The sequence below is a fragment of the Erythrolamprus reginae genome, chromosome 7, assembly GCF_031021105.1.
Source record: "Erythrolamprus reginae isolate rEryReg1 chromosome 7, rEryReg1.hap1, whole genome shotgun sequence".
Classification (NCBI taxonomy): Eukaryota; Metazoa; Chordata; class Lepidosauria; order Squamata; family Dipsadidae; genus Erythrolamprus; species Erythrolamprus reginae.
Window position 1 is genome coordinate 13,878,712 of NC_091956.1, and position 26,535 is coordinate 13,905,246.

At 38.8% G+C, this 26,535-nt stretch overlaps 2 protein-coding genes across 4 annotated transcripts in view; one reads left to right on the forward strand and one right to left on the reverse strand.

The window, feature by feature from the left end:
• Window positions 1-12,827, forward strand: part of ATP8A1 (ATPase phospholipid transporting 8A1) — an 84,023-nt gene extending 71,196 nt beyond the window's left edge. For 2 of the 3 annotated variants that reach the window (XM_070757022.1, XM_070757024.1), the window contains 4 exons: window positions 1,360-1,448; window positions 2,062-2,154; window positions 5,976-6,067; window positions 8,207-12,827. In XM_070757022.1, coding sequence (XP_070613123.1) covers window positions 1,360-1,448; window positions 2,062-2,154; window positions 5,976-6,067; window positions 8,207-8,304 — 372 coding nt within the window. In that variant the 3' untranslated portion in view covers window positions 8,305-12,827. Of the gene's footprint in view, window positions 1-1,359; window positions 1,449-2,061; window positions 2,155-2,460; window positions 2,683-5,975; window positions 6,068-8,206 lie in introns of those variants that run through there. The other variant, XM_070757023.1, reaches the window with a different exon arrangement.
• Window positions 12,828-21,558: 8,731 nt separating this feature from the next.
• Window positions 21,559-25,816, reverse strand: SHISA3 (shisa family member 3). The gene is made up of 2 exons (XM_070756733.1): window positions 25,528-25,816; window positions 21,559-21,947 (listed from the first exon to the last, which is right to left on the reverse strand). The coding sequence occupies exons 1-2, from the start codon at window positions 25,814-25,816 to the stop codon at window positions 21,559-21,561; spliced, it is 678 nt and encodes a 225-aa protein (XP_070612834.1).
• Window positions 25,817-26,535: the final 719 nt, after the last annotated feature.

Genomic DNA, 26,535 nt, shown 5'->3' on the forward strand with positions numbered 1-26,535 from the left:
ACATTGCACTAGATGCCCACAGAAATTTTCTGTTCAATTTTAAAGGCCAGTAGCCATGTAAATTTTTTCAGGAGAAAAAACTCCTTTTAGCTAAAACCTATACAAAACCTTACTGTATCCCTTCCACTTCTGGACAATCAACGCCACGCCAGCCTATGGTTTTCCTCCCCAGGCAATGAAACACCCCACCAGTCACAAACAGGCTCTCCCTCAGCTAAGGAAGGGTTACTTCCCTTCGCAATCTCTGGAGAAAATAAAATACATTTTAATGGCTTGGAGCTCTCTTTTTTTTAAAAAAAAAAAAATTCTTGCTGCATTCTGACCTTGATGGTTTTCTTGCAGACATTTCATTAACCGACTAGGTAACATCTTCAGTGCTATAAGAGAAAAGAGTTTGCGGAGTGGCAGAGGAGGAGGAGAAGGAATGTGGGGTCCTTAATGCTCTCTGAACTTGGTTTCCTCCAGACGCTTCATTACCCAACTAGCTAACTTCATCAGGGCCAGAAGAGAGAGGGGTTTGCAGAGAGAAGGAGGAAGAGAAGGACTGTGGGGTCCTCAGTGCTTTCTGAGTTTTGTGGTTTTCTTGCTGATGTTTCCTTACCCTAAGCTACAAATATTCTGTTGGTACTAGTTTTTTTCTACATAGGCGATTTACTATTTTATTTACCATCATTGCAAATGTTTCTGCCCGAATCTTCGGAGAGGGACAACATACAAATCTATTTTTTTATTTCATTTCATTTCATTTCATTTATTGGATTTATATGCCGCCCCTCTCCGAAAACTCGGGGCGGCTAACAACAGTCATGAACAATGTACAGTAAAAATCCAATACTAAAAACTAACTTAAAACCCCTTAATATATAAAACCAGCATACGCACAAACATACCATACATACAGTTGTATCAGCCTAGGGGGAGAAGAAGTCTTAATTCCCCCATGCCTGGCGGCAGAGGTGGGTTTTGAGTAGCTTACGAAAGGCAAGGAGGGTAGGGGCAGTTCTAATCTCTGGGGGGAGTTGGTTCCAGAGGGCCGGGGCCGCCACAGAGAAGGCTCTTCTCCTGGGTCCCGCCAAGTGGCATTGTTTCGTTGACGGGACCCGGAGAAGACCCACTCTGTGGGACCTAACTGGCCGCTGGGATTCGTGCGGCAGAAGGCGGTCCCGGAGATATTCTGGTCCGGTGCCATGAAGGGCTTTATAGGTCATAACCAACACTTTGAATTGTGACCGGAAACTGATCGGCAACCAATGCAGACTGCGGATTATTATTATTATTATTATTATTATTATTATTATTATTATTATTATTATTTCATTGTACAGGTTGTTTTGTTTTGTTTTGTCTTCATCTCTATAGGCCGTGATGTTATTCAGCTCCGGAGTCTTCTGGATGGGCTTATTTAGTATTCCAACAACAGCACTGATATTTGATGTAGTATATAAAGTGTAAGCATGATATAATTAATATATGGTCTACCAAATAACTAATCCGTCCATTTATTAATTACCTAAAATTACAGTGCAGGCTTCACAGCTACTCGGGACAAAATCCCATTAGTTCAATGGGGTGTATTCCTAAGCAAGTGCATTTAATGACGCAGTGTAATTATTGGCATATCTTCCTAATTAAATACAAGCTCAATTAGATTTACACATGTATAGAGAATTGAATTCTTAATTTAAGAAATTATGACCTACTTTTGCAGATTGTTCTTTTAGTTGAGATTACTCTTCAGAAGAGAACAACATATATATGGTATTCCAGAGTTTTAATACTGTATATGAAAGTTTAAAATATTAAAAGTAAATAAACTATGAATACAAATGCTTCTTTGGAAGATAATACTCCCCAGTTTCCTAATGGTTAATCTCAAAATCTGAGTTCTCTGTGGGCTCCACTATAGTATAATGTATATTCTTTTTTAGACAATGTTATTGTGGGACTGAATTTAACATTACTGGGTTACATTTAATTTTATACTGATATTTGCGGACAGATAAAAAGATTTAACGTTTTAAAACAAATTAACTAGGTATGTTTTCTTAATCATTCTTTTAGAGTGAAGAGGGCAGCATTTAAGACCTTAGTAGATGAAGTTCAGGAGTTGGAAGCAAAATTGCAAGACCCAGGTGCTGTTCTTCATGGAAAAAGGTAGAACATGATTATCAGTAATTTCCTCAACCTTGAATATTAGCATTCTATTTATGTGTTTGGCCTGAGTTGACATCATCCCTTGGAATCTAAAATCAAAGTCATAAAGGTTTTTGGATTAATTTTGCTCATAAAATGAACCAAATATTGCCTTAGTTAAGCATTGTCTTCCATGCTAACTAACGATGCAACTAGTTCAGCATACTGAGAGCAGCTTGGATTAGCTTGTACATTGTCCCTATTGCATCTAGTCAGTTAAGGATCAGTTATTTCTACTAATAGGTAACTATGATATGTATATTTCAGTGGGCCTGGAAGGGGTTGAATCCCTAATCAGAAGAGAAGGAGCTGTTGGAAACAAGGGACTTCAAATGGCTGCGCACAAGGATGCATTTGAAATATACCTGAAGATTAGCTTCTTTTGGGGAGTAGCCCTTTACCTTTCAAATTTAATTTTTTTGTTAAAAAAATAATAATTAAATTCTTTCTTTCCTCGGAGTATAATTTCTTCCCAACTGTTATTTTCATGTAGTGTCATTCTCCCTTTTTTTCTTGGCTTTCTCTCCCAGACTAATTACAGTAACAACAGTATAGTTACAGAGTAACTAGAATATAATATATGATACAGTAATATTAATATAGTTACAGAGTAACTAGAATATCTAAGTAGCTACAGAGCAATTAACAGTAATTATTTCATAAACATACAATTCCAATGGATGTTACTGGTGTGATAGTTTATAATTAAATACCATTTATCATTTTAATATCTTTAACTCCCCTCCTAACCCTTTACAAGATTACGGTAGACTCACTACGAACACAATGCAGTTATAGTAAAATACCTTGCAGCAGTTTGGGGGTTTCGCCTGGGTTTTCCAAACCTGTGTTTATTCTCATTCTTTACAACTTTCAACGGGATGATATAAAGGAGGGAAGACACCAGGAAGAGCTAGAACAAAACTGTTGTTAAAGGGATGGAAGAACCTTGAACCCACGCTGGGCATGAAGAATAACAAAGTTGGAAAGGGATCCTGGAGGTCTTCTAGTCCTGCCCCCTACTCAAACAAGAGCCCCTATACCACTCTGGACAAATGGCAGCACAATTCCTTCTTAAAAGCCTCCAGTGATGGAGCACAAACTACTTCTGGAGAGAAGCCGTTCCACTGGTTACCGTATATACTCGAGTATAAGCCGACCCGAGTATAAGCCGAGGCACCAATTTTTGCCACAAAAACTGGGAAAACGTATTGACCCGAGTATAAGCCGAGGTTAGAAAATGCAGTGGCTACTGGTAACTTATAAAAATGGAAAACAATAAAATTACATTAATTGAGACATGTTTTAGAATATTTATTTTAAAGAAAACCAGTAAACTAGCTCTGTAAATTTAAAAGAGGGTAAACAAATTAACAATATTAACAATAAATTAAAAAGTAAAAAAAGTAGCTCGATCAGGAACAAAGCTAAAACCTAACAGTTAAAATCCTTCAAAACTGGATTCCTTCTCATCATTAATTGGATTTACATTATTGTTCTGTTTTTATATATGCTGTGAGCCACCTTGAGTCCTTGGAGAGGGATTGCATACAAATCCAATTAAATAAATAAACAAACAAACAAACAAATAAATAAGTGTATCCAAAGAAGAGCTTCAGCATTAGCTGCTGTGAGGTTATCAGCATAGAAAACCAGATAGATAGATAGATAGATAGATAGATAGATAGATAGATAGATAGATAGATAGATAGATAGATAGATAGATAGATAGATAGATAGATAGATATAGATAGAAAGATAGATAGATAGACAGACAGACAGAAAAATAGATAGATAGATAGATAGATAGATAGATAGATAGATAGATAGATAGATAGAAATAGATACAGATAGATAGATAGATAGATATAGATAGAAAGATAGATAGACAGATAGACAGACACACAGACAGATAGAAAAATAGATAGATAGATAGATAGATAGATAGATAGATAGATAGATAGATAGAAATAGATACAGATAGATAGATAGATAGATAGAAAGAAAAATAGATAGATAGAAAAATAGATAGATAGAAAGATAGAAAAATAGATAGATAGAAATAGATACAGATAGATAGATAGATGATAGATAGATAGATAGACAGATAGATATAGATAGAAAGATAGATAGACAGACAGACAGACAGACAGATAAAAAAATAGATAGATAGATAGATAGATAGATAGATAGATAGATAGATAGATAGATAGATAGATAGATAGAAATAGATACAGATAGATAGATAGATAGATAGATAGATAGATAGATAGAAAAATAGATAGATAGAAAAATAGATAGATAGAAAAATAGACAGATAGAAAAAGAATTCCTGTCTAGCTCTGCCTCATAACACATTATTAGATCCTATCCAAACAAGGACAGCAACTACCACAAAATACCATTTTTTAAACAGTTTAAATCCTTTCAAAGGAGGGGGAGGCGAATCTGACAGCAGGGGGCCTTTTTAATCCGACTAAGGGTAATGCAGATAGAGCAAAGAATAGTTACTCACCATTGCTTTTTCCCTCTCTCGGTTGGAGCAAATGGCTGCCTCATTTGCTTGAGGCAGGGAGAGGAACTACGGCGGCGTGCCAGAGGGGACAAAAGCTGGTGCCTCCTCGCTCTGGCTCAAGCAATGGCGCCCTCGTGTGGTGACTTTGTCAATGACCCGAGTATAAGCCGAGGCTGTGTTTTTCAGCCCATTTTTTGGGCTAAAAAACTCGGCTTATACTCGAGTATATACGGTAATTGTTCTGGGCTGAATCCCTATTTATTGATCTTCCACTCATTGCTTATTGTCTGGCATCCGGGTGCTTTGGTGAATAAATCAATGCTTTCTTCTTTGCTGCAGCCCCTCAAATTTTGGAAGCTGCTATTACATCACCCCTACTCCTTCTCTTTGTTAGACTAGAAATTCCAGGATGCTGCAGCCACTCATTGTGTGTTTTATCCTCCAGCCTCCACAGTCATGTAATTTGTTTCATTCCTATATTTTGGTTGCTTAGGATTAAGTCCAGTGGTTTCCAAAAGACTTGCTCACTCAATGAAGTTTGATTTCCCTTTCTCCATTTTGAAGTTGCTTGCAGCCTTCCCCTTGCCCCCATTCCCAAGCTTCACCCAAGGAATTCAGGAATTCACCCCTGAAAATCTGACAATAACATGGAGTTGATGGAAATTATGTGAAGGGAATGCTTTGACACCAAAGATTCAAAATTACTGATCTCCCTAGTTTCTTCCTGGATGCCCTTCATGAGAACAATCTGACCATCATTAATTGCAGGACTTGCGGATTAAATCCTAACATTTGAATGTTTAAGATAACATTAACAAGCTCTTGACTTATTCCATTAAATTGTCAACCAGAATCATATTTACTGTAAAACATACTAAAAGTTGGCTTGGTGCCTTAAATTTTGATGCTAAATCTACAACACTGGTTTAAAGCATAAAGCGAAGAAGAATAATTATCATTTTTGCATTTATACTTAATACTTAAGAATAGCCCGATTGTTATGAAATATAGAACTAGTACCAGAAATCTACTGGCTTTGATAGTAGGAGCTGAAAAAACTTTTCTTGAAGTAGCGTTGCCAGTAAATAATTCCATTTTCGGTCCCTGAATAGGTTTATATAGCTAATGTCACAATGTTAAATGTGTGATTGATGCCATTGTTCATTTCCAATATTCTGTTCAATATTTGTTATTGCAGTCTGGATTTCTGCCCCACCCACCCTAAATTTCAGTGCATTTCATAAATTTGTCACCTTTTTCCCCCTAGCTTAACTGAAAGAGCTCAGCTATTGAAAAACGTCTTTAAGAAAAGCCACGTCAACTTGTACCGCTCTGAATCTTTGCAACAAAATTTGCTTCGTAAGTATTTGAGGTATACTAGAAAGCAATACAGAATCAAAAATCACAAATAACAGAACAGTCTTATCAGAAATTTTGCCGACATGCTAATTAGTTTACATATTATTCTAAAGTCTCATCTGCTTACAGTCCTGTAACTGATTTTCATCTGCATTGAAGGTTTATAACAAAGGGTCTTCAAACTTGGCAACTTTAAGACTTCTATAGCTGGCTAGAGAATTCTGGAAGTTGAAGTCCACAAGTCTTAAAGTTGCCAAGTTTGAGGATACCTGGTTTAGAAAGTGAAAAAGCAAACAGCAAATATTTCAAACAAATAAGCAAATGAAATTTTCAAAAATTCTATTTCAAAGAAAATTAACCCCCCAATCTACGGTTATATCATTGAGGGACTAATTACATAAAAGAGAATAAAGGGTAAATAAAAAATTGAGAAGTGTCTTGCCTTCAACAAAAGGGTCACTGTGAAATCTTTCACCTCTTCTCACCTTCATCTGTCTCTCACGGATTCAGAGCATTTCTTTGGAATTTTTTCTCGCTGGAGGTCAAGTCGTCCCCCATAATTCTAGCCTTCCAACGGAGTCTAAAAATCTGGTCCTGGGAGTGGCTGATGTGATAGAGAGAGAAGATTCCAACCCTGTGTCACTGGCCCTCTTGGATTTTAATGTCCAATTTCTCTCATTTTAAAATTAACTTCTAAAAAGCTTTTTATTATTCTGAAAGCCTCCCTGAATCGTTGTAACAGTAAAATGACCCACATATAAATTTAATCAATTAATTAATAAAATCTCTTGACCTCCATGTTCCATTGATAGCCTGTAGTGCCAACAGATCTCAATTTTGACTAGATTTGATCCAACGTAGGTCAAAGGTCCTGGCACTGTAATTCATTCTTGGAATTTGGCATTTAAAAGGATCTAAACTTGAATCAGATTTTTTTAAACATGTCATATTATCAATAAATGTTCTTCAGAGTACTGTATTTGTGGTTCACCAAATCCGTTATCCTTTCCTTCTTTTTTCTATGTGAGTCCCTAAGGCTCACATAGAACAAAGTCCCTAAGGCTCACATGAACAAAAATTTTCTCAGTGCAGGCAATCATTGACTTACAGTATAATCACATTTGAGTCCAACGTTTCCGTTGTAAAACAAGACAGTGAGTTTTGCCCCATTTTAGAACTTTTCAGAGCTGTGCTGGTACAGTGGTAAGAATTCTGCTGACTGCCACCTGCCTACACTTCGGCGGTTCAATTCTTACCAACTCAAAAGTTGACTCAGCCTTCTATCTTTCCGAGGCCAGTAAAATGAGGAACCAGATTTTGGGGGTAATATGCTTACTCTGTAAACCACTTAGAGAGGGCTGTGAAGCACTGTGAAGCAGTATACATGTCTAAGTGCTTATTGCTATCTTCTTGCCATAATTGTTAAGTCACAACATTGTTTGTTTGTTTAATTCAATTTCTGTGCTGCCCAATCCCAAAGGACTCAGGGTGGCTTACAACAATATAAAATATAAAACCCAGATTAAAACTCATAATAAATTAAACAGTCAACATGCATGCATAGCATTCATACAATTTGGGCATAATGGTTGTTAATTCATGGCCCCCAGGCCTGCTGGCAAAGCAATACAGACTTTGCAGGGGAGTTGATTCCATAGAGCCGGGGCAGCAACAGAGAAGGCCCTCCAACCTACATTGCTTAGTCAACGAGACCTGGAGGGGGCCATCCCTGGGTGTTCTTATAGGTCTCTGGGAGGTATGTGGCAGGAGGCAGTCCCGTAAATAGCCTGGCCCTGAGCCAGGTGAATCTTGTTGTTACGTGAATCTGGCTTCCCCATTGACTTTGCCTTTTGGAAGGTCATAAGAGGTGGTCACACAGCCCCTGGACCCTGCAGTGGTCATAAATATGAGCCAGTTGCCAAGCATTTGAATTTTGATCACATGACCACAGTCATAAGTGGTCACAAATCACTTTTTTTCCCCTCGGTGCACTTATAACTTTGAATGGTCACTATACGGACTGTTGCATGTCGAGGCCCCCACCTGTTATTTCATTCCCGCAATGCTTTCCAAGCTTTTAAAGAGCGTTAGAACGATCCCAACTGTTTCCGGTCTCAACCCAACTCTCTCCACTTCCAGATGGATACGCTTTCTCACAAGATGAAAATGGAATCGTCTCGCAGTCGGAGGTAATAAGGGCCTATGACACTACGAAACAGAAACCCGACGAATGGTGAAGGATAAAGGACCGAAGTCACAAGAGTTCCAGTATTTGCCATATCCAGCCAAATTAATGCATATTTCCTGCGTCTGCAAACATGGTTGAATAACAAGATTAGTGGCAGTTGTAGGTTGTTCGCTCTTGTTTCTTGAAGTTAGCGCGTATTGAGTAGACGCAAGCACTGTGCAACTATAGTCTTAACACACCATCCCTCAAAATTTTCAAAAGGGACTTAGATTTATGTAAACAGATGCTGAGAATTAACCGGCAGCCTTTACAAACAGCTAATTTTACAGTAAAGAGGAGTACTGCTTCAGGGTTTAGGGCAGAGAGAGATAAAAGCTAAATACATCCAATATGGTGAACAACCAGGTTGCTCAGCATATACTATACACATTGAGAAGCAGAGCCTTTGCCAAGGTGTAGACATGGTGAAATTGAATATAATGAGCCTTTTGATTTCCACAAGTGCTAAAGAACCATTTTAATTACCTTAATTCATGTGGTGAAGAAAGACCGCAAAGCAAGATACTAAGAAGGAATTGGGTTAAATGAGCTTGTTTGCCAAAGAAATTCCACATGTCTCCTCCTAAGTCCTCATTTGTTAGAACCTAAGCGGTAGTGATAGGCGTCCGACGTCAGACTTGCATGTTTGATACTCTGTACTTGAAAAGTATTACAATAATATGAAAACTGATAGGATTTGGTTTTTATGCGTTTTAATTTCAGATCTGTGGTTCCTTTCACCTTTGGCCTTACAGAAGCCTTTCTTTTTGCGTTCCATGTTCTTTTTCACAGAATGTGTACATTCAACACAGCATTCATTTCCCTCTTGTCAGGACTGTTGTGTCTTTGAGACTTGTGTTACCTGCTTAAAGAGTCCCGGTGTGAAATTTGTGTGCAAGGCTCAGGTTTTCCTCCCCATGCATATCATCAAGAACTTTCGTTTTTTAAAAAGCAATGGTGGCTTGTTGGGAATGGCAAAGAGATAGAGATGGTGCCTTAACTAAGTTTCCTGTTTCCCAAACAGGCATAAACACTGTCAGACAAGAGAGAGCCAACTGTATTAGCGACTGTTCAGATGTAATTCAAGACCATGGTGCATTGCATCCACCCCCTATGATATATATATAGGATATATAGGCCCTATAAAGAAAAGCCAGTCCAGAATTTTGTAATATTTACAGAAGTCAGAAACTGTCCTTAATAGATTGGGGTGGAAGTGTGCTTGAAAATAAGAGATTTTATTTACAGAACATTTTATATATAAATTAGTTTACTATAAAATAATTTACCTTGTTAGTCACAATCTGAAAGAAAAAGGAATCGACATTATCAGTTTACTACTGTACTATACATTCAGTTTGCACTATCGAACAGTTTATTTGGGGTATTTCATAGATTGTTTGTACATTCCCAAACTTGATTTAAATTAAAAGTATGCAAAAGTTCGACGATTTAAAATAACAAGGTTTGTGTATGTTTAAAATAAAAAGCTTTTCTAGATAGTAATGTAAAACCTCCCTTCTCATTAACTGAAATATTTTGAGTAAATGTTTTTAAATCTTGTCATTTTGTAAAATCAGAATGAGAAAGCCTATTCAATTGCAGTCATTTTTCCACTATGCGTGTTAATAGCCATTTCAGTCTATCTATAATATAGTTGATATAGACAGTTCCATGTCTAATTTCTGTGACATGTGCAATTAATTTAACTATAGACAAGCAGAAAAGTTATGATATATTCAGTATTTCTGGGTCATGTTTCTATTCCTGTCCATTTTTAAAAACTAGTGTGTAATAGAAACACTATTATCACTATGTATATTGCATATGCATGAAATAAAGATATATATCTTTATTTCATATATATGCAATATGTGTGTATGTGTGTGTGGTGTGTGTGTAAATGATTCAAGTATAGTCTTTTATAATTATTTCATAATTGTGCTCATAATTTAAAGTTATCTTCCTCTGGCTAAGCAGAAAATAAACCAATAATCATTAAAGCCTATTCCTAAAAGGGATTTTCAATCATACAGCCTGAAATTGCCTTCAGGAAAGTTATTTCTGGCATGGATAATTAATATATCAATGAGAGCCAAATAAATTGACCTGCAGTGCTCACATACACCCATACATTCATATCATCAAATATACACAAAGTTAAGAGCGTCTTTTAAATTTTCTTTAAAAAGCCTGAATTATTGCTTTACATTAATTAATTGTGCCTCTCCCACCACAAAAGCAAATATTTTTTTTAAAAAAAATACTGTAGCATACTTATGGTACAGTTTTTAGTGGTGTATATTTCTTTTAGGCTCCAAGTCACATCATAACCAAGCAAAGACTGAGTAACTTCCCATTGGCTACTTACGGTCTAATGCAAAGTTGTCCAACCTTGGCAAAATTTAAGACTTGTGGACTTCAACTCCCAGAATTTCCTAGCCAACCATAAGGAATTCTGGGAGTTGAAGTCTCCAAGTTGGACACCCTGATTCTAATGCAAGCTCTTACGGACTCTGACAGAGGGGGAATAATTATAGTTCAGCCCGCAGTAGCAAGATATACATAATATGACATAATATCAATTGGGTCAACACCTCTCCATTCCCAACAGCAATTGATCCAGAACAATGATCTGCATGTAAAGATTTGTTTCTACTGCTGTCTTCCCATGTCCTTGGTGAATCCCGACAAAGGCATAAATCTCGCATCTTAGCTAGAATTCAGGAAACGATAATTTCCCAATTGCCTAGCCATTACAAAAATGGTAGACCACGTCCACTGCCTGTGATTATATATCATATTTTTTAATTCATGTTCACCCATTTCCTAGCCCTCTAGGAAAACCTTTTTCACACCTATGATGCAATATTTGCTTAACCGAAACTTAGGTTTTGAGAGTGCGCTTTACAAAGTGAACGAGAGGATTCTTTGTCTGTCTTGTGTTGTCTGTAGGGGTATAGAAATGTTTGAATTTCAAGTCAAATGACATTTTCAGATATCTGAGAAGCTAAAAACCCAAGTAAACTAGAAATGTTAGAACAAGTCAGGATGTACAAAGCATATCTAATTTGCAAGCCTTAGAAAGAAGAGTTTTCATTATTACACTGTAATGTAGAAATATATATTATAATATAATGTATATTTAGGGATGTTGGTTGATGTGCATATTTTATTCAGCTAGGTTCTTTTTAATTTTCCATTTTTTTACATTTCGTTCAAAGTGATAAAAATTACACTTTTCTTTGTTACCTAAATTAAGGAAATTTTACATTATATGTATATTTTGTATTGTGGAATATTTATGTTAAGATTTTTTTTAAAAAAATCATCATTGAAACTATCTGGTACCTTTCAGGAATCAAAAGAATGTCTATAACTGTGTATTATTTTGAATTAAATGATTGTAACGATGTGGTACTATTTAACCAGAAAAATTGGATAGACTTTGTAGAGCCATAAGTACAAAGGTTTTCTTAGGTTAGACTTACAAAAATAAATTTTCATAAAATATAATAGTTGTATAACAATAGAGGAAATGTTTCCAAAAAAAATCCCCATAATATAATCTCAAATGGGAAGACATCTTTTTTTTAATCAATTGATGTTAAATTGCTTACTTGCTTGACAATTTGGACCATATGATCTGTTTTTTCCCCTACTGATTTCTATATTGTGGAAAAGCAATTGCTTCAATTAAGTTTTAGTAATCTGTCTGCATGTCACAGTATGAATCTGAACTGATGCATGCTTGTGCTGTAAAACTCATTATTTCTTTGTTAACCGAAAGTGGCATCAACATTTATATGTTTGGTAAGCAAAAGTGAAGTGTTAGTAAACAGCTAGATTGCCAACTTCATTTTGTTAGCATGGAATGTCAACTCAAAAGCAACAGTCAAACTATTCTCAAATAGACCCATGAAACCAATTGAATTAGTCAGTGAATTGCGGTGAAAATAGACAGTGATGCATCTACTTGCTTTTTCAGTTGTTTCGACAAAGACTTGTCGCCATTTTAAAAGTTTGTAATTGCAAAAAACATGGCCCAGATGTGTAAAAGCTAAAAATATATATATCATGTTTCAGTGTTGTTTTACATGTTCTACAATTTAAAGCCATAATGCATTAACTTTGTTCTCTGCTGCGGTTTTCATGAAGTGTTGATTTAAAAAATAAAATAAAATAGGGACTATATATAATATTTAGCACTGCATTTGGGGTAAGCTAGGATTTTTTTCCACTCTCTCTCAAATCATTACTGCTGAAACTCCTGTGGAAATTAATTGTGATGCTGCATGAATGGAGAGAATTTTTTTGACTCCGTGTTTATGTTAGTTTTCTCAGGTTTCGTTTTAAATGGATGTTAAATGCACTGTTTTATAATGTTATTAAATTTTAATAATATATTCACTTCTATGCAGTGTTACATGTCATTGGCATTTGGTGAATGTGCATGTTCTGAACTGCAAATTTTAATTGTTTTGTCTTCTAATTGTTAAAAAATAAAAAAAATAAACCTTGCCATTAAGTATACTCTGAAGTTTGCAGTATCTGCATCTTAAATACATAACAATTTGTTTTCACAGGCTAGCCAACAGATCTGAAATATGACATGCATTCCAATACATCATGAAAGCTTATCAGACTGTGACACATATATCCATTTTTAATCAAAATATGTCTCTATAAACTTGCAAGGCTAGTTGGTTTGCATAATTCAAATCGTTAAAGGTGGGGGAAAAACAACGATGATAAATAAGCACATTGTGTATTGCTAAATTGGCCGTTAATAATTTCCTTCTTAACTAGGCACACTCTTTTCTGTCAATGTGAGGATGATGCTTATCAAAACGTATTATACGAACACATGAAGGACAGGTAGGACAAAGTCTGAATAAGTAAACTTAAACCTCTCGTTTGAGAAATTAAAGGATCCGTTCGTTCCAATGTGAAACAGAAATACAATTCCATCAAACAGTAAATCAACAAAGTGAAAGCAACAATGGAAGAATTGCAATTACAGTGTTCCCTCGATTTTCGCGGGGGATGCGTTCCGAGACCGCCCGCGAAAGTCGAATTTCCGCGAAGTAGAGATGCGGAAGTAAATACACTATTTTTGGCTATGAACGGTATCACAAGCCTTCCCTTAACACTTTAAACCTCTAAAGTGCAATTTCCCATTCCATTAGCAACCATTTAGATCATTACTCACCATGTTTATTTATTAAAGTTTATTTAAAAAAATATTTATTAAAGTCGGATGAAAGTTTGGCGATGACATATGACGTCATCGGGCGGGAAAAACCGTGGTATAGGGAAAAAACCCGCAAAGTATTTTTTAATTAATATTTTTGAAAAACCGTAGTATAGACTTTTCGCTAAGTTCGAACCCGCAAAAATCGAGGGAACACTGTATTATTATTTTTAACGCAAAGGAACAACCCCAGCAGGGTGTTTTGGCCCACGACGGGATTCCAATAACACACAAGTTACACAATCTGCCCATAGTTATCACCTGCTGGTTGAGCAGGAGTTGTGAGCCCCAAGAAGGACCCTCAAATTTTGAGTCCTCTCCAAATGGTGGAATAGAAGCCTGTTCCTTTTATTTAATTTATTGAGCTTTTACACTTATTTAACTATTTAAATATTATTATTATTATTATAAACATTATTTGAATTTTTGGAACTTTACAATGGTATGATCCCTTGGCAGCATTTATGCCTCTGGCAGCACCCGTTTGCCTAGCTACCCAAGAAGTATAAACCCTTCCATTCCCAACCATCCTGGAGGGAATTCAGTCTCTGCTTCTCCAACCTTCCTTGTACCATCATCTGAATTCGAGAGAGAAGCAACATATTCCCATTATGTCCGTGTTATGGGGCTACATTGCCAACGGTTGATCTTCCACCAGAGTGGGTTCACGTAAACATTAAAAAAGAATGAGAGAAGTGGGGGGGGTGGAGAATCCTGGTCTTTATGCAGATCTCACCTGCCCTACTACAAGCCCTGGAGGAGGAGAATAACTGACACTAAACAATATTAATTAAAATGTATACTATAAGAATGGAAGGGGGAGAGGGGAGCAGAGAAGGAAAAGTAGAAAGTGAACAAAACTAGAAGAGAACTGGAACAAAATGGAATAGAATAGGATTCAGAATAAAAGAATAGAATATCAGAATATAGAATAGAATATAGAATGGAATAGAATAGAATATCGGAGAACAGAATAGAGTAGAATAGAATAATGGAATGTGGATTAGAATAGAATATCGGAAAGTAGAATGGACTAGAACAGAATTATGGAATGAGGAATGGAATAGAAAATCAGAGAATAGAATAGAATAATGGAATGTGGAATAGAACAGAACAGAATAATGGAATAGAATAGAATTAGAATAGAATATCAGAAAATAGAATACGTAGAATAGAATAATATTGGCATATAGAATTGAATAAAATAGAGAATGGAACAGGAATAAAATAGAGAATGGAATAGGAATAGAATAGAATAGAAAAAATATTGGAGAATGGAATGGAATATCGGAATAAAGGATAGGATAGGATGAGAAGAGAAGAGAGTGTTGGAAGGGACCTTGGAGGTCTTCTAGTCTAGTCCAACCCCCTGCTTAGGCAGGAAACCCTACCCCACTTCAGACAAATGGTTATCCAATCTCTTCTTAAAGATTTTCAGTGTTGGAGCATGCTATACGTTCTGGGAGGGGGGAGATGACAGACCACTATCGATGGCTTATGTGTGACTCCAGCTAACTACAGCTTCAATCAAGGTGAATGATTTATTTGCCAGACTCATTCCACAGCTGAGCTTCTCTTCCAGGTCAGGGGGGCAAAATCTTGCAGATTGCCCTTCATAGCTTCGTACAATCCGAGGACTCCGCCATTCGATGATGTAAACCCTGGTTTATAGAATGGTACGTATTTTCCATCAGTCAGACTAGGGTTTCTATGGAATGCAAAAGATTTCACCGCAAAGCTAAAGGGAAAGGGTCTACTTTTGGAAAGGGGCTTCAGTTTGAAACTACAAACTGAAATAAATTATGGCTTTTGGATCATGATTATAATGATTTGTTCAACAAAGCACATTTAAAGCCAGGTGTAAAAATGTGTAGCCTGGAAGGAATAAATACCAAACATCCACTATGCATTTTCGATAATAATTTAATTGCTGGATTTAAGTGTTCATTTATTATATCCGAAACAACATTGAGTTTCATTCCACTGCCCCCACTGTATTTTTAATATAGAAATTAAAACCAAGAAATTATTACTTTAATTTTGTCATCTTCAACTCATGAACTTTAATCCTAGGCATTTATTAAGGAGCTCCATTAAAGATAAGACATTAGATGCAGAATTGCAATCTCAGGAGAAACAGTAACCATTTTTTAAAGGAACGGTTGTTTCCATATTCATTCTGAAAAATCCACTATATGGATTCTACATTATTTCTGCACAGGTGACATTGATATTTTAATGCAAAATAAGCAACAACATGATATCAGCACTTCAATACAGAATTTTATACCATTTTTTAAAAATACAAAATTGTAAAAGTTTTGTAAAAACATACATATACACATGCACACACACGTGTGTGTGTGTGTGTGTGATTTGACACAAAAATATGTAATCCCTGGTGCAGAGCTGAAGGGATTGGATACTGTAGCCTAGAGGTTAATTCTCTGCCTTACAAGGCAAAGGTTGCAGGTTCAAGTCCCAGTGAGGGTATGGCTAGCTGATGAGGCCAAAATAAGGCCGAAATAGATCTATCCTAGTCTCCCTTAATTTTCAAATTCAGCAAAAAACATGTGACATATATACATATATATATACACACTTCTCAAAAAAATAAAGGGAACAATTAAAAAAACAGAATGTAACTTCAAGTAAATAAAACTTCTGGGAAATCAAACTGTCCACTTAGGAAGCAACACCGATTGACAGTCAATTTCACATGTTGTGCAAATGGAAGAGTTATGCAAATGAAATATTCAATGAGAATATTTCATTCATTCAGATCTAGGATGTGTTATTTTAATGTTCCCTTTATTTATTTTTTTCGAGCAGTGTGTATGTGTATATATACACTTCTCAAAAAAAATAAAGGGAACGCTGTAACAACACAATATAACTCCAAGTAAATCAAATGTCTGTGAAATCAAACTGTCCACTTAGGAAGCAACACCAATTGACAGTCAATTTCACCTGCTGTTGTGCACATTCAGCTTTGTAGAGAACAAAGTATTCAATGAGAATTCAATGTTGTTTGAGTGTTCCCTTAATTTTTTTTTGAGCAGTGTGTGTGTGTTTGTGTGTGTGTGTGTGTGTGTGTGTGTGTATATATATATATATATTTGGAAATCAGACTTAAACAAAACACTTCATAATCTTCATACCATTCCTTCTATAACCATGATTACACCAACCAATCAGATCACGGAAGCATAGTCACCCAATCTATTTGCTACATTCAAAGCAAATCTCCACCCCCACACTACATGCTAAGAAGGAATGTCAGTTGCTAATATTCATTTGCAAAAACACAGAGATTGGAACTCCAGCCTGATGATGGTAAATGTGATTTTACCGAAACGTCGCATAGACATGCAAAACATTACACAGGGCAAAACCCGAACTCAGAACAATCTACATACATATACCCGTGAAAATTTACGAAAACAAATATATATATATATATATATATATATATATATATATATATATATATATATACATACACACACACACATATACATACATACATACATACATACATACATACATATGTGTATATACATATTTTGCTGATAAATGAAAAGGACATATATATATGTTAATTGAAACGATCAACATCAAATATGCATATTGCTTTCATTATAAAATGATTTATTGGCAGAAAACTGATAACCACTAAAACATTTAATGTCATAATTTCATTTTAAAATTATGACTCTGAAACATTACTCTATGTGGTGCTAATTTTAGAAATAAAAATCTAATCCCTTTTACCCCATTATCTGTATCCAAGGCATACAACAAAATACAAATAAATACGTTACTGAGACAATGTGTAAGGCCAATGGCACTTCAGTATTTTCCTTTTACACTAACCCTCAACTGAATTATTTGAGAGATAAATTGAGATGACTTTCAATCTCATCTATTCTATGACACCCCCTTGCTGACAGTTCTAGTTTAAATCTGATTAATAAAACCTGACTTGCAATGAATTGAAATTCAAACTGCGTTGCTGCATCCTCATGCAAAGCTAATCGGTGATATCAGACGAAAATATCTCACAGCTCCATAAATATAAGAAGCCCTTTTCTAACCTTGCACAACATCCTTTCCTGACCCATATTTCAGGAGGGGCAGAAATATTATTTTGTTGCCTCTCCTCCAGTTTCGTGAATAAAAAATCCAGAATAAAATAACCGGTATATCTGTAGTGAGAATTGTCACATGTGTGCCACCAAATTATTTATTTTCTACTCACCCAGCCTCAAATAAAATTCACTGATACAGTGGTACATCTACCTAAGAACGCCTCTACTTACGAACTTTTCTAGATAAGAACTGGGTGTTCAGGATTTTTTTGCCTCTTCTCCAGAACCATTTTCCACTTAAAAACCTGAGCCTCCGAAACTGTAACTGGAAAAGGAAGGGAGAAGCCTCCATGGGGCCTCTCTAGGAATCTCCTGGGATGAAACAGGGCCAGAAATGGCAGGGAAAACCTCCATGGAGCCTCTCTAGGAATGTCCTGGGAGGAAACAGGGCCAGAAAAGGCAGGTAGAAGCCTCAGTTGGGCCTCTCTAGGAATCTCCTGGGAGGAAACAGGACTAGAAAATGCGGGGAGAAGCCTCCGTGGTGCCTCTAGGAATCTCCTGGGAGGAAACAGGACCAGAAAATGCGGGGAGAAGCCTCTCTGGTGCCTCTCTAGGAATCTCCTGGGAGGAAATAGGGCCGGAAAAGGAAGGGAGAAGCCTCCGTTGGGCCTCTCTAGGAATCTCCTGGGGGGAAACAGGACCAGAAAAAGCAGGGAGAAGCCTCCGTGGTGCCTCTCTAGGAATCTCCTGGGACGAAACAGGGCCAGAAAAGGTGGGGAGAAGCCTCTGTTGGGCCTCTCTAGGAATTTCCTGGGGGAAAACAGGACCAGAAAAAGCAGTGAGAAGCCTCCATGGTGACTCTCTAGGAATCTGGGAGGAAACAGGGCCTCTTCCCTCCCTGTGGTTTCCCCAATCGCACACATTATTTACTTTTATATTGATTCCTATGGGAAAATTGTTTCTTTTTACAAACTTCTACTTAAGAACCTGGTCATGGTACAAATTAAGTTAGTAAGTAGAGGTACCACTGTACTTGTAAAAACGATAAAGGCAGAATACAAGTGAATGAATGAAAGAAGGAATGATAAAAAGGGCCTCTCTTGCACAGAACACAATGTAAAAGTTGCTTTATTGGAAACATTTGTTTTACAAATTTATGTAAAATGTTTCACTCCAACGTGAAATTCTTTTTTCATTTTAATTTTCTCTACAAATTACATTTAAATATCAATACACACATACCTTAAAATACTGTATATCCATTTTCAATTCCTATTCATACGTCTGTCTCTCTCATGCTCCCCTCCCGCTTCCAACGTGAAATTCTACTGTCTTAAATCTGTACGCCTGATCTAGCAAGCATTAGAGTTTTAACTGTTGGTGACAATCCTATCAAACTTCCCTGAGTACAAGCTTTGCTTGAACTCGATGGGATTTCCCCCCCCCTCTAAGTCGCTAAGTTTAGCACTGTAGTGTTAGACTCTTCCATCTTAACGTAACATACCTTAAGAATATTAATTGCTCTGGTTTTACAACTCACTTTCTTTAGGGGTTCACCATAAAACCCTAACTATTTATAAAACTCTTCTCTTTATAATAACCAATCAAAGCTACAGGTAAAAAAGTAATTTACTACTCTTTTTTAAAAATGTAATTCATGTTAATTGTGGGGAAAAGAAACGAGGTGAGGATTAACACATAGATAACCTAAAGGGGCGGGTTGCCATTACCACCATTACTGTTCATTTCACTTGCATGCACGCATGTGTGTCACATGTGCAGGAAGCAAAAATGTGCTGAAATCTTGCAAGGGGATGCGCAAGTGTGTGAGATTTCGGTGAATTTTTTTTTTGCTTCTCATGTGCACAGAAGCAAAAAATTGCTGAAATCTTGCATGCAAGATATTGCTTCTGCACATGCACCCGAAGCAAAAATATGCTGGGACGCGCATGCAAGAGAACCAAAGCTGCATGCGCAACGCACCGAAGTTTGACTGTCGTCAAAAAGGCCATCTATGTCAAAATTGAACATACTACCAAAAGAAGGACTTGAAAAAGACAAGATTCCAAATTATAGACCGATCTCGTTGCTGAACTCGGATTATAAAATCTTTATGACAATACTAGCAGAGAGAACAAAACAAGTCTTGAACAAAACTATTTGTGGCTTCCTTCCACAAAGGCAAATTAAACACTGCACAAGAACTATTTTAGACATTATTGAATTCAGTGAAGTGCATCCAGGGAGGCAGGTAACCCTGATCTCCCTGAATGCGCAAAAAGCGTTTGATAATGTAAGCTGGCAATACCTAGTAGGCTTGATTAAAAATCTTAAATTGGGAGACAAATTTGAACAGCCCTCTCTCAACAGAGGGGAAGAGATGTGACATTATTAATCTCCAAGAACAGTTTTTTCCCCATCACTCTGCTAAACAAATAATTCCCTCAACACTGTCAAACCATTTACTAAGTCTGCACTACTATTACTACTAGTTTTTTCTCATCATTCCTATTACCCATTTCCTCCCACTTAGGACTGTATGACTGTAATTTGTTGCTTGTATCCTTAATATTTTTATTAATATTGATTGTTTCCTGATTGCTTAATTTGACCCCTATGACCAGGGGTGGTCAGCAGGCAGGACGGGACGGAATGCAGTTCCACCGGCAGAAATGAAGATGCGTGTGCAGCTCCAGCTGATTGGCGGCTGTCACTTCCTGGATTACTGGTCTCGGCTCGGCTCTCCTTTTTTTCCCTACTGCTGCATCTGCACTCCTTGCTTTTTCTCTCTTCCTTCCTTCCTGGCCTCGGACAAGCTTTCCTCTCTCCTGCCTGGCTTCCCTCCGGCCTCACGCAGCCACCTCCTACCTGAGGTGCAAGCAGAAGGCATGGGTGGAAGCAGCGCTGGCAGCATTTATGCATCTGGCAGCACCCATTCGCCTAGCTGCCCAAGAAGTATAAACCCTTCCATTCCCAACCATCCACCCAGAGCAGAAGAAGCTTCTTGGACGAGAAGCATAACATCTTCAAAGATTTACTTAACAACTGGGAGAAACTTTAACATTGTTCACACTTCAGAAAGAAAATGAATAAAAGCAAAGAGTAATCTTATAAATCCTTTTAACTATGGTCAACTAAACACGTAGATAAACTATTGCTAAACACACTTATTGACTCTTACCAAAATATCAATTCACAGTAACCCAGGTAAAGGTAGCCCAGAAAAAGAAACACAAAGAGATGTAAAATATGTAACGTATAAAGCGCATGTTATAAGAAAGTTAGCAAATGAAATAGAATTAATATAGATGGGCTGTAAGGAACAAGGTCCAGCAGAATAGCTGGCATATATGTCAATTGTTAGATGCTTAAGTTCTGATACCAAAGTAACCTGTATATTATATAGCTGTATGTTTCTCTATGTTATTTTTTGTTTGTGCGGGGGGGGGGGGTGTCCTTGTCTTTGTTTTTAAATGTAAATATTCAATAAGGATATTTTCACACACAAAAGAACCCAACCGGAAGACTAACCTATTGTCACCCTGATTCACTTAACAACCCCGGCGAGCAAGTCGGTAAAAATGGAGCAAACTCACTTGACAAATGTTTCACTGAGCGAGAAAAATTGGGGGTGGTGGCTCCATCGTGGGTTTCGACCGAGGGCTGCCTGTACCCTATTCACCCACCGCCTGAAAGAGTTGGGGTTTTTTAACTCCAAGGACCTCTGCCCAGCCAAAAACGTGGACGTTGAAACGAGCAACTCACCACGGGCCTAGTTTTCAATCCCCAAACCAACTGAAAACCGCAAAATGTTCATTGTGATTTTTTTTTAAAAAAATGGTGTCCTGTTGACCTCTTTTGATCTGGAAGGAAATCTTGGACCCGTTTCCCACACAGAGGTCAATAGGGGAATGAGTTGCTACGGTGCGGTCGAGGTCGCAAATCCAGGTGATGGAGAGACGTTGAGAGAATGGTCCGTTGTCAAGCCACCCACCGTGTACGGTGGCGGTGAAGGGATTTCTCGACTCCCACGTTCGGGCCTGACAAGGGGGAAATGGCAGAGGGAGTCCGACAGACCTCCGGAGGTGATTGCAGGAGTGGTTGGTCTCGAGGGAACCCGTAAACTGGCTGAGCTGAGGATGATGGGCAAAGTCTCCATCTGGTAGCTTCGTAGGGAGAACCTGACGGGCGCTTGGGAGGTGGGCTTCGGCCTCAGGCAGGTGCAGCAATACACGGCGATGAAAGACCCCACAAAAATGAAAGCGACGAAGATGGAGCCAACGATGAGGAAGGGGACGTAGGTGGGCTCTGAGGAAAAGTAAAACAAATAGAAACATAGAAGATTGACGGCAGAAAAAGACCTCATGGTCCATCTCGTCTGCCCTTATACTATTTCCTGTATTTTATCTTACAATGGATATATGTTTATCCCAGGCATGTTTGAATTCATACTGTGGATTTACCAACCACGTCTGCTGGAAATTTGTTCCAAGGATCTACTACTCTTTCAGTCAAATAATATTTTCTCATGTTGCCTTTGATCTTTCCCCCAACTAACTTCAGATTGTGTCCCCTTGTTCTTGTGTTCACTTTCCTATTAAAAACACTTCCCTCCTGAACCTTATTTAACCCTTTAACATATTTAAATGTTTCGATCATGTCCCCCCTTTTCCTTCTGTCCTCCAGACTATACAGATTGAGTTCATTAAATCTTTCCTGATAAGTTTTATGCTTAAGACCTTCCACCATTCTTGTACCCCGTCTTTGGACCCGTTCAATTTGATCAATATCTTGTGATATGATCGGGATCACCACTGAGATGACGGAGAATCAAATTATTCAAGATGTTTTGGTGTTCTTCTAAGTAACAAGTTCATATCATCCCAACCATTCTTTATAATATACAGGGGAAACTCGAAAAATTAAAATATCGTGCAAACGTTCATTTATTTCAGTAATGTAACTTAAAACATAATACGTATATGAGAGAGAGGCATTACATGCAAGGCAAGATAGATCAAGCCATGATTTGTCATAATTGTGATGATTATGAGGTACAGTGCATGAAAACCACAAATCCCCCATCTCAGAAAATTAGAATATTACATGCAATCAATAAAACAAGGATTGTACATAGAACAATATCGGACCTCTGAAAGGTATAGACATGCATATGTACTCAGTACTTGGTTTATTTTATTTATTATTTATTTATTTGTCCAATACACAATGCAAATGGAAGAAAATAGACATGAAGTAATATATATAAAGATAATATGTAAAAATAGAGGAGAAGATATATGAAAGGAAGAAAATATATATGATATATGAGATAAAGGAAAGACAATTGGACAGGGGACGAAAGGCACACTAGTGCACTTATGTACGCCCCTTACTGACCTCTTAGGAACCCAGAGAGGTCAATCGTGGATAGTCTAAGGGAGAAATGATGAGGGTTAGGGGTTGACACTGTTGAGTCCGGTAATGAGTTCCATGCTTCGACAACTCGATTGTTAAGGTCATATTTTTTACAGTCAAGTTTGGAGCGGTTAATATTAAGTTTGAATCTGTTGCGTGCTCTTGTGTTGTTGCGGTTGAAGCTGAAGTAGTCATTGAGCGGTAGGACGTTGCAGCATATGGTTTGGGCCGCTTTTGCAGCAATTATTGCCTCGATGCGGCGTGGCATGGACGCTATCAGCCTGTGGCACTGCTCAGGTGTTAAGGAAGACCAGGATGCTTCAATAGCGGCCTGCAGCTCTTCTGCATTGTTCTGTCTCATGTCTCTTGTCTTTCTCTTGGCAATGCCCCATAGATTCTCTATGGGGTTCAGGTCAGGCGAGTTTGCTGGCCAATCAAGGACAGTCATCTCAAGGTCATTGAAGCAGTTTTTGGTGCTTTTGGCAATGTGGGCAGATGCCAAGTCTTGCTTGAAAATTTAAGTCAGTTTCCCCATATGTGGATGGAAGCATGGAGCACTCCCAAATCTCTCGGTTGACCCTGGTCTTAATGAAGCACAGTGGACCGACACCAGCAGATGACGTGGCTGCCCAAAATCAGCACAGACTGTGGAAACGTTACACACTAGAGTGTGTAACATTACACTGGAAACGTGGAAACGTGTGAAACATTACACTGGAGTATCTTGCAGTGTGTGCCGCACACTCCATTCTTTCTCCATATTCTGGGTCCTTGGTTGCCAAATGAGATGCAAAAGTTTCTACAGGAAGGAAGGAAGGAAGGAAACGGAGGGAAGGAAGGAAACGGAAGGAAGGAAACGGAAGGAAGGAAAGAAGGAAGGAAGGAAACGGAAGGAAGGAAGGAAATGGAAGGAAGGAAGGAAGGAAGGAAATGGAAGGAAGGAAGGAAACAGAAGGAAGGAAGGAAAGAAATGGAAGGAAGGAAACGGAAGGAAGGAAGGAAGGAAACAGAAGGAAGGAAGGAAGGAAACGGAAGGAAGGAAATGGAAGGAAGGAAACAGAAGGAAGGAAACGGAAGGAAGGAAGGAAATGGAAGGAAGGAAACAGAAGGAAGGAAGGAAATGGAAGGAAGGAAGGAAACGGAAGGAAGGAAATGGAAGGAAGGAAGGAAGGAAACGGAAGGAAGGAAACAGAAGGAAGGAAGGAAATGGAAGGAAGGAAACGGAAGGAAGGAAGGAAATGGAAGGAAGGAAAAGGGAAGAGGGAGGAGGAGAAGATGGAAGGGAGGGAGAGGAAGGGAGGGAGGAAGAAGAATGAGGGGGGAAAGGAAGAAAGGAAAGAAGAAAGAAAGGAAGGGAGAGAGGGAGGAGAATAAAGAGAGAAGGAAGGAAGGAAAGAAGGAAGGAAGGAGAGTGTGCCTGCCCGACACACGAATCCTACGAATTATTATCTTTTGCGGGGCATCCCATGGCATTGTTATATAACAGCACCCAGGAAGCTCCTAGGGTAGATCGCAACTGAATCGTGGCTTAGAATCGTGCAAAAAAGAACCGCACTCCTAACTGCTTGCTTCCTCGATTGGGTCGAGAAAGGCTGCGCGGGAAGAGGCAGAGATCCTCTTCTTAGCGAATTTAGCAGATTTTCCAGCGCGATCCTAGGCATGGACTGCTTTGTAGTAAAGCGTCCGGCTTTTAGGGGTTCGCCCGGTCCCATAACGCGCAGCCTGGACGGCTTCCGCAGATCAGTGTAAAGGCCGCTTCAAACCTTGCGCGAGGCTCGGATTTGGAGCCGCGGAGCTTTCAAAAGAAGAGGCGCGCAAAAAAATGCGCAAATGACGTTCTTGATCCGACGGAGGGAAAGGGATAGGTGGGTATTTAAATTTAAAAAGGGGGGGGACAACTTCGACTAAGATTTCTTTAGGATGACTAAGCTAACGTGGCCAGAATGGGATTTTTTTGGTAATTAATTTTATTATACACCACTCAAAAAAATAAAGGGAACACTTAAAAAGCAGAATATAACTTCAAGTTAATCAAACTTCTGTGAAATCAAACTGTCCACTTAGGAAGCAACACTGATTGATCATCAATTTCACATGCTGTTGCGCAAATGGAATAGTTGTGCAAATGAAATATCCAATGAGAAAATTTCATTCATTCAGATTTAGGATGTGTTCTTTGAGTGTTCCCTTTATATTTTTGAGCAGTATATTTTAGTGAAATTGCAATTAAACTACCCACCAATGGCTCCTGACCGCCAAGCAATCTAGTCCTCAAGAAGGATGCATGGATGAAGGGGGAAGGCGGGCAAGGGAAGAAGACCCTCCCTCCAAAAAGAGGACGACTGAATTTCGCGCAGGGAAAGCACCCTTCCATCTAACAACACCCTCCTAGCAAAGACGCGCAAGGAAAGGCGAGCGCGCCCCACCTGCCCGCGAACTCCCAAGCGGACTGAACCACCCGGACACTTACGGGCGCTCCCCGCCGGGGGACGCGGCTCGGGGTCGTCCGCGCACCCGCCTTGCTCCAAGCGCGCCTCACTGGCGGCGCAACAATAGCGCAAGGCGCAGGAACCGCAGCAGATGGTGGCGTCCGGGGTGTCGAAGCGCTCCGGGCAGAGGAATCCTCCGTGGGACCTGCCCTGCGCGTCTTTCCAAGCGTGGCAGTATTCGCCGCCCAGGGGTCTCTGCGCCCGAAAGACCCCCCAGCGCCCGGCTAGGCAGCACCCCAGGAACAAACAGCGCAGCCACCGGGCGCCCATGGCTTTTTTGCGCGGAAGATGCTCCAGGCTTCAGAGCGCCTGTTTCTCTCCCCTCCCTCCTGGGAGGTCCGGGGGGCAGAGCAGGAGGTGGGTGGGTGAGTGGAAAGACCCCCCCCTCACCGCTGAGAACACCCACCTAGCCCCTAAGGCAGACCCCCCTCCCCTCTCCAAAAGGGCAGTGGTCAGCCATCAATAGGAGGGGTGGTTTTCCAACTGGGGGAATTGGTCAAAGGCTTTTTTTCAAGTACTATCGGTAGCATACAACGATAATGTTTATGTACATTATACTAGTAAGAGAGAAACCTTAGAACAGGGGATGGTAGGCATGCTGGTGCACTTATGCACACCCCTTACTGACCTCTTAGGAATCGGGAGAGATCAACAGTGGATAGTCTAAGAGTAAAGTTTTGCAGGTTAGGTGATGATACTACAGAGTCTGGTAGTGAGTTCCATGCATCAACTCCTCGGTTACTAAAGTCGTATTTCCTGCAGTCGAGTTTGGAGCAGTTTACTTTAAGTTTGTATCTGTTGTGTGCTTGTGTGTGGTTGTGGTTGAAGCTGAAGTAGTCGTTGACAAGGAAGGACGTTGTACCAGATGATTTTATGGACTATGCTTAGGTCATGTTTACGGCGATGTAGTTCTAAGCTTTCTAAACCTAGGATTGTAAGTCTAGTTGCGTAGGGTATTCTGTTGCGAGTGGAGGAGTGAAGGGCTCTTC

Coding starts and splice junctions, on each gene's coding strand:
- SHISA3 (XM_070756733.1), bottom strand. CDS start 25,816: ATGGGCGCCCGGTGGCTGCGCTGTTTGTTCCTGGGGTGCTGCCTAGCC. Junction 21,948..25,527: donor TCCCCCGGCGGGGAGCGCCC/GTAAGTGTCCGG, acceptor ACTTTTCCTCAG/AGCCCACCTACGTCCCCTTC.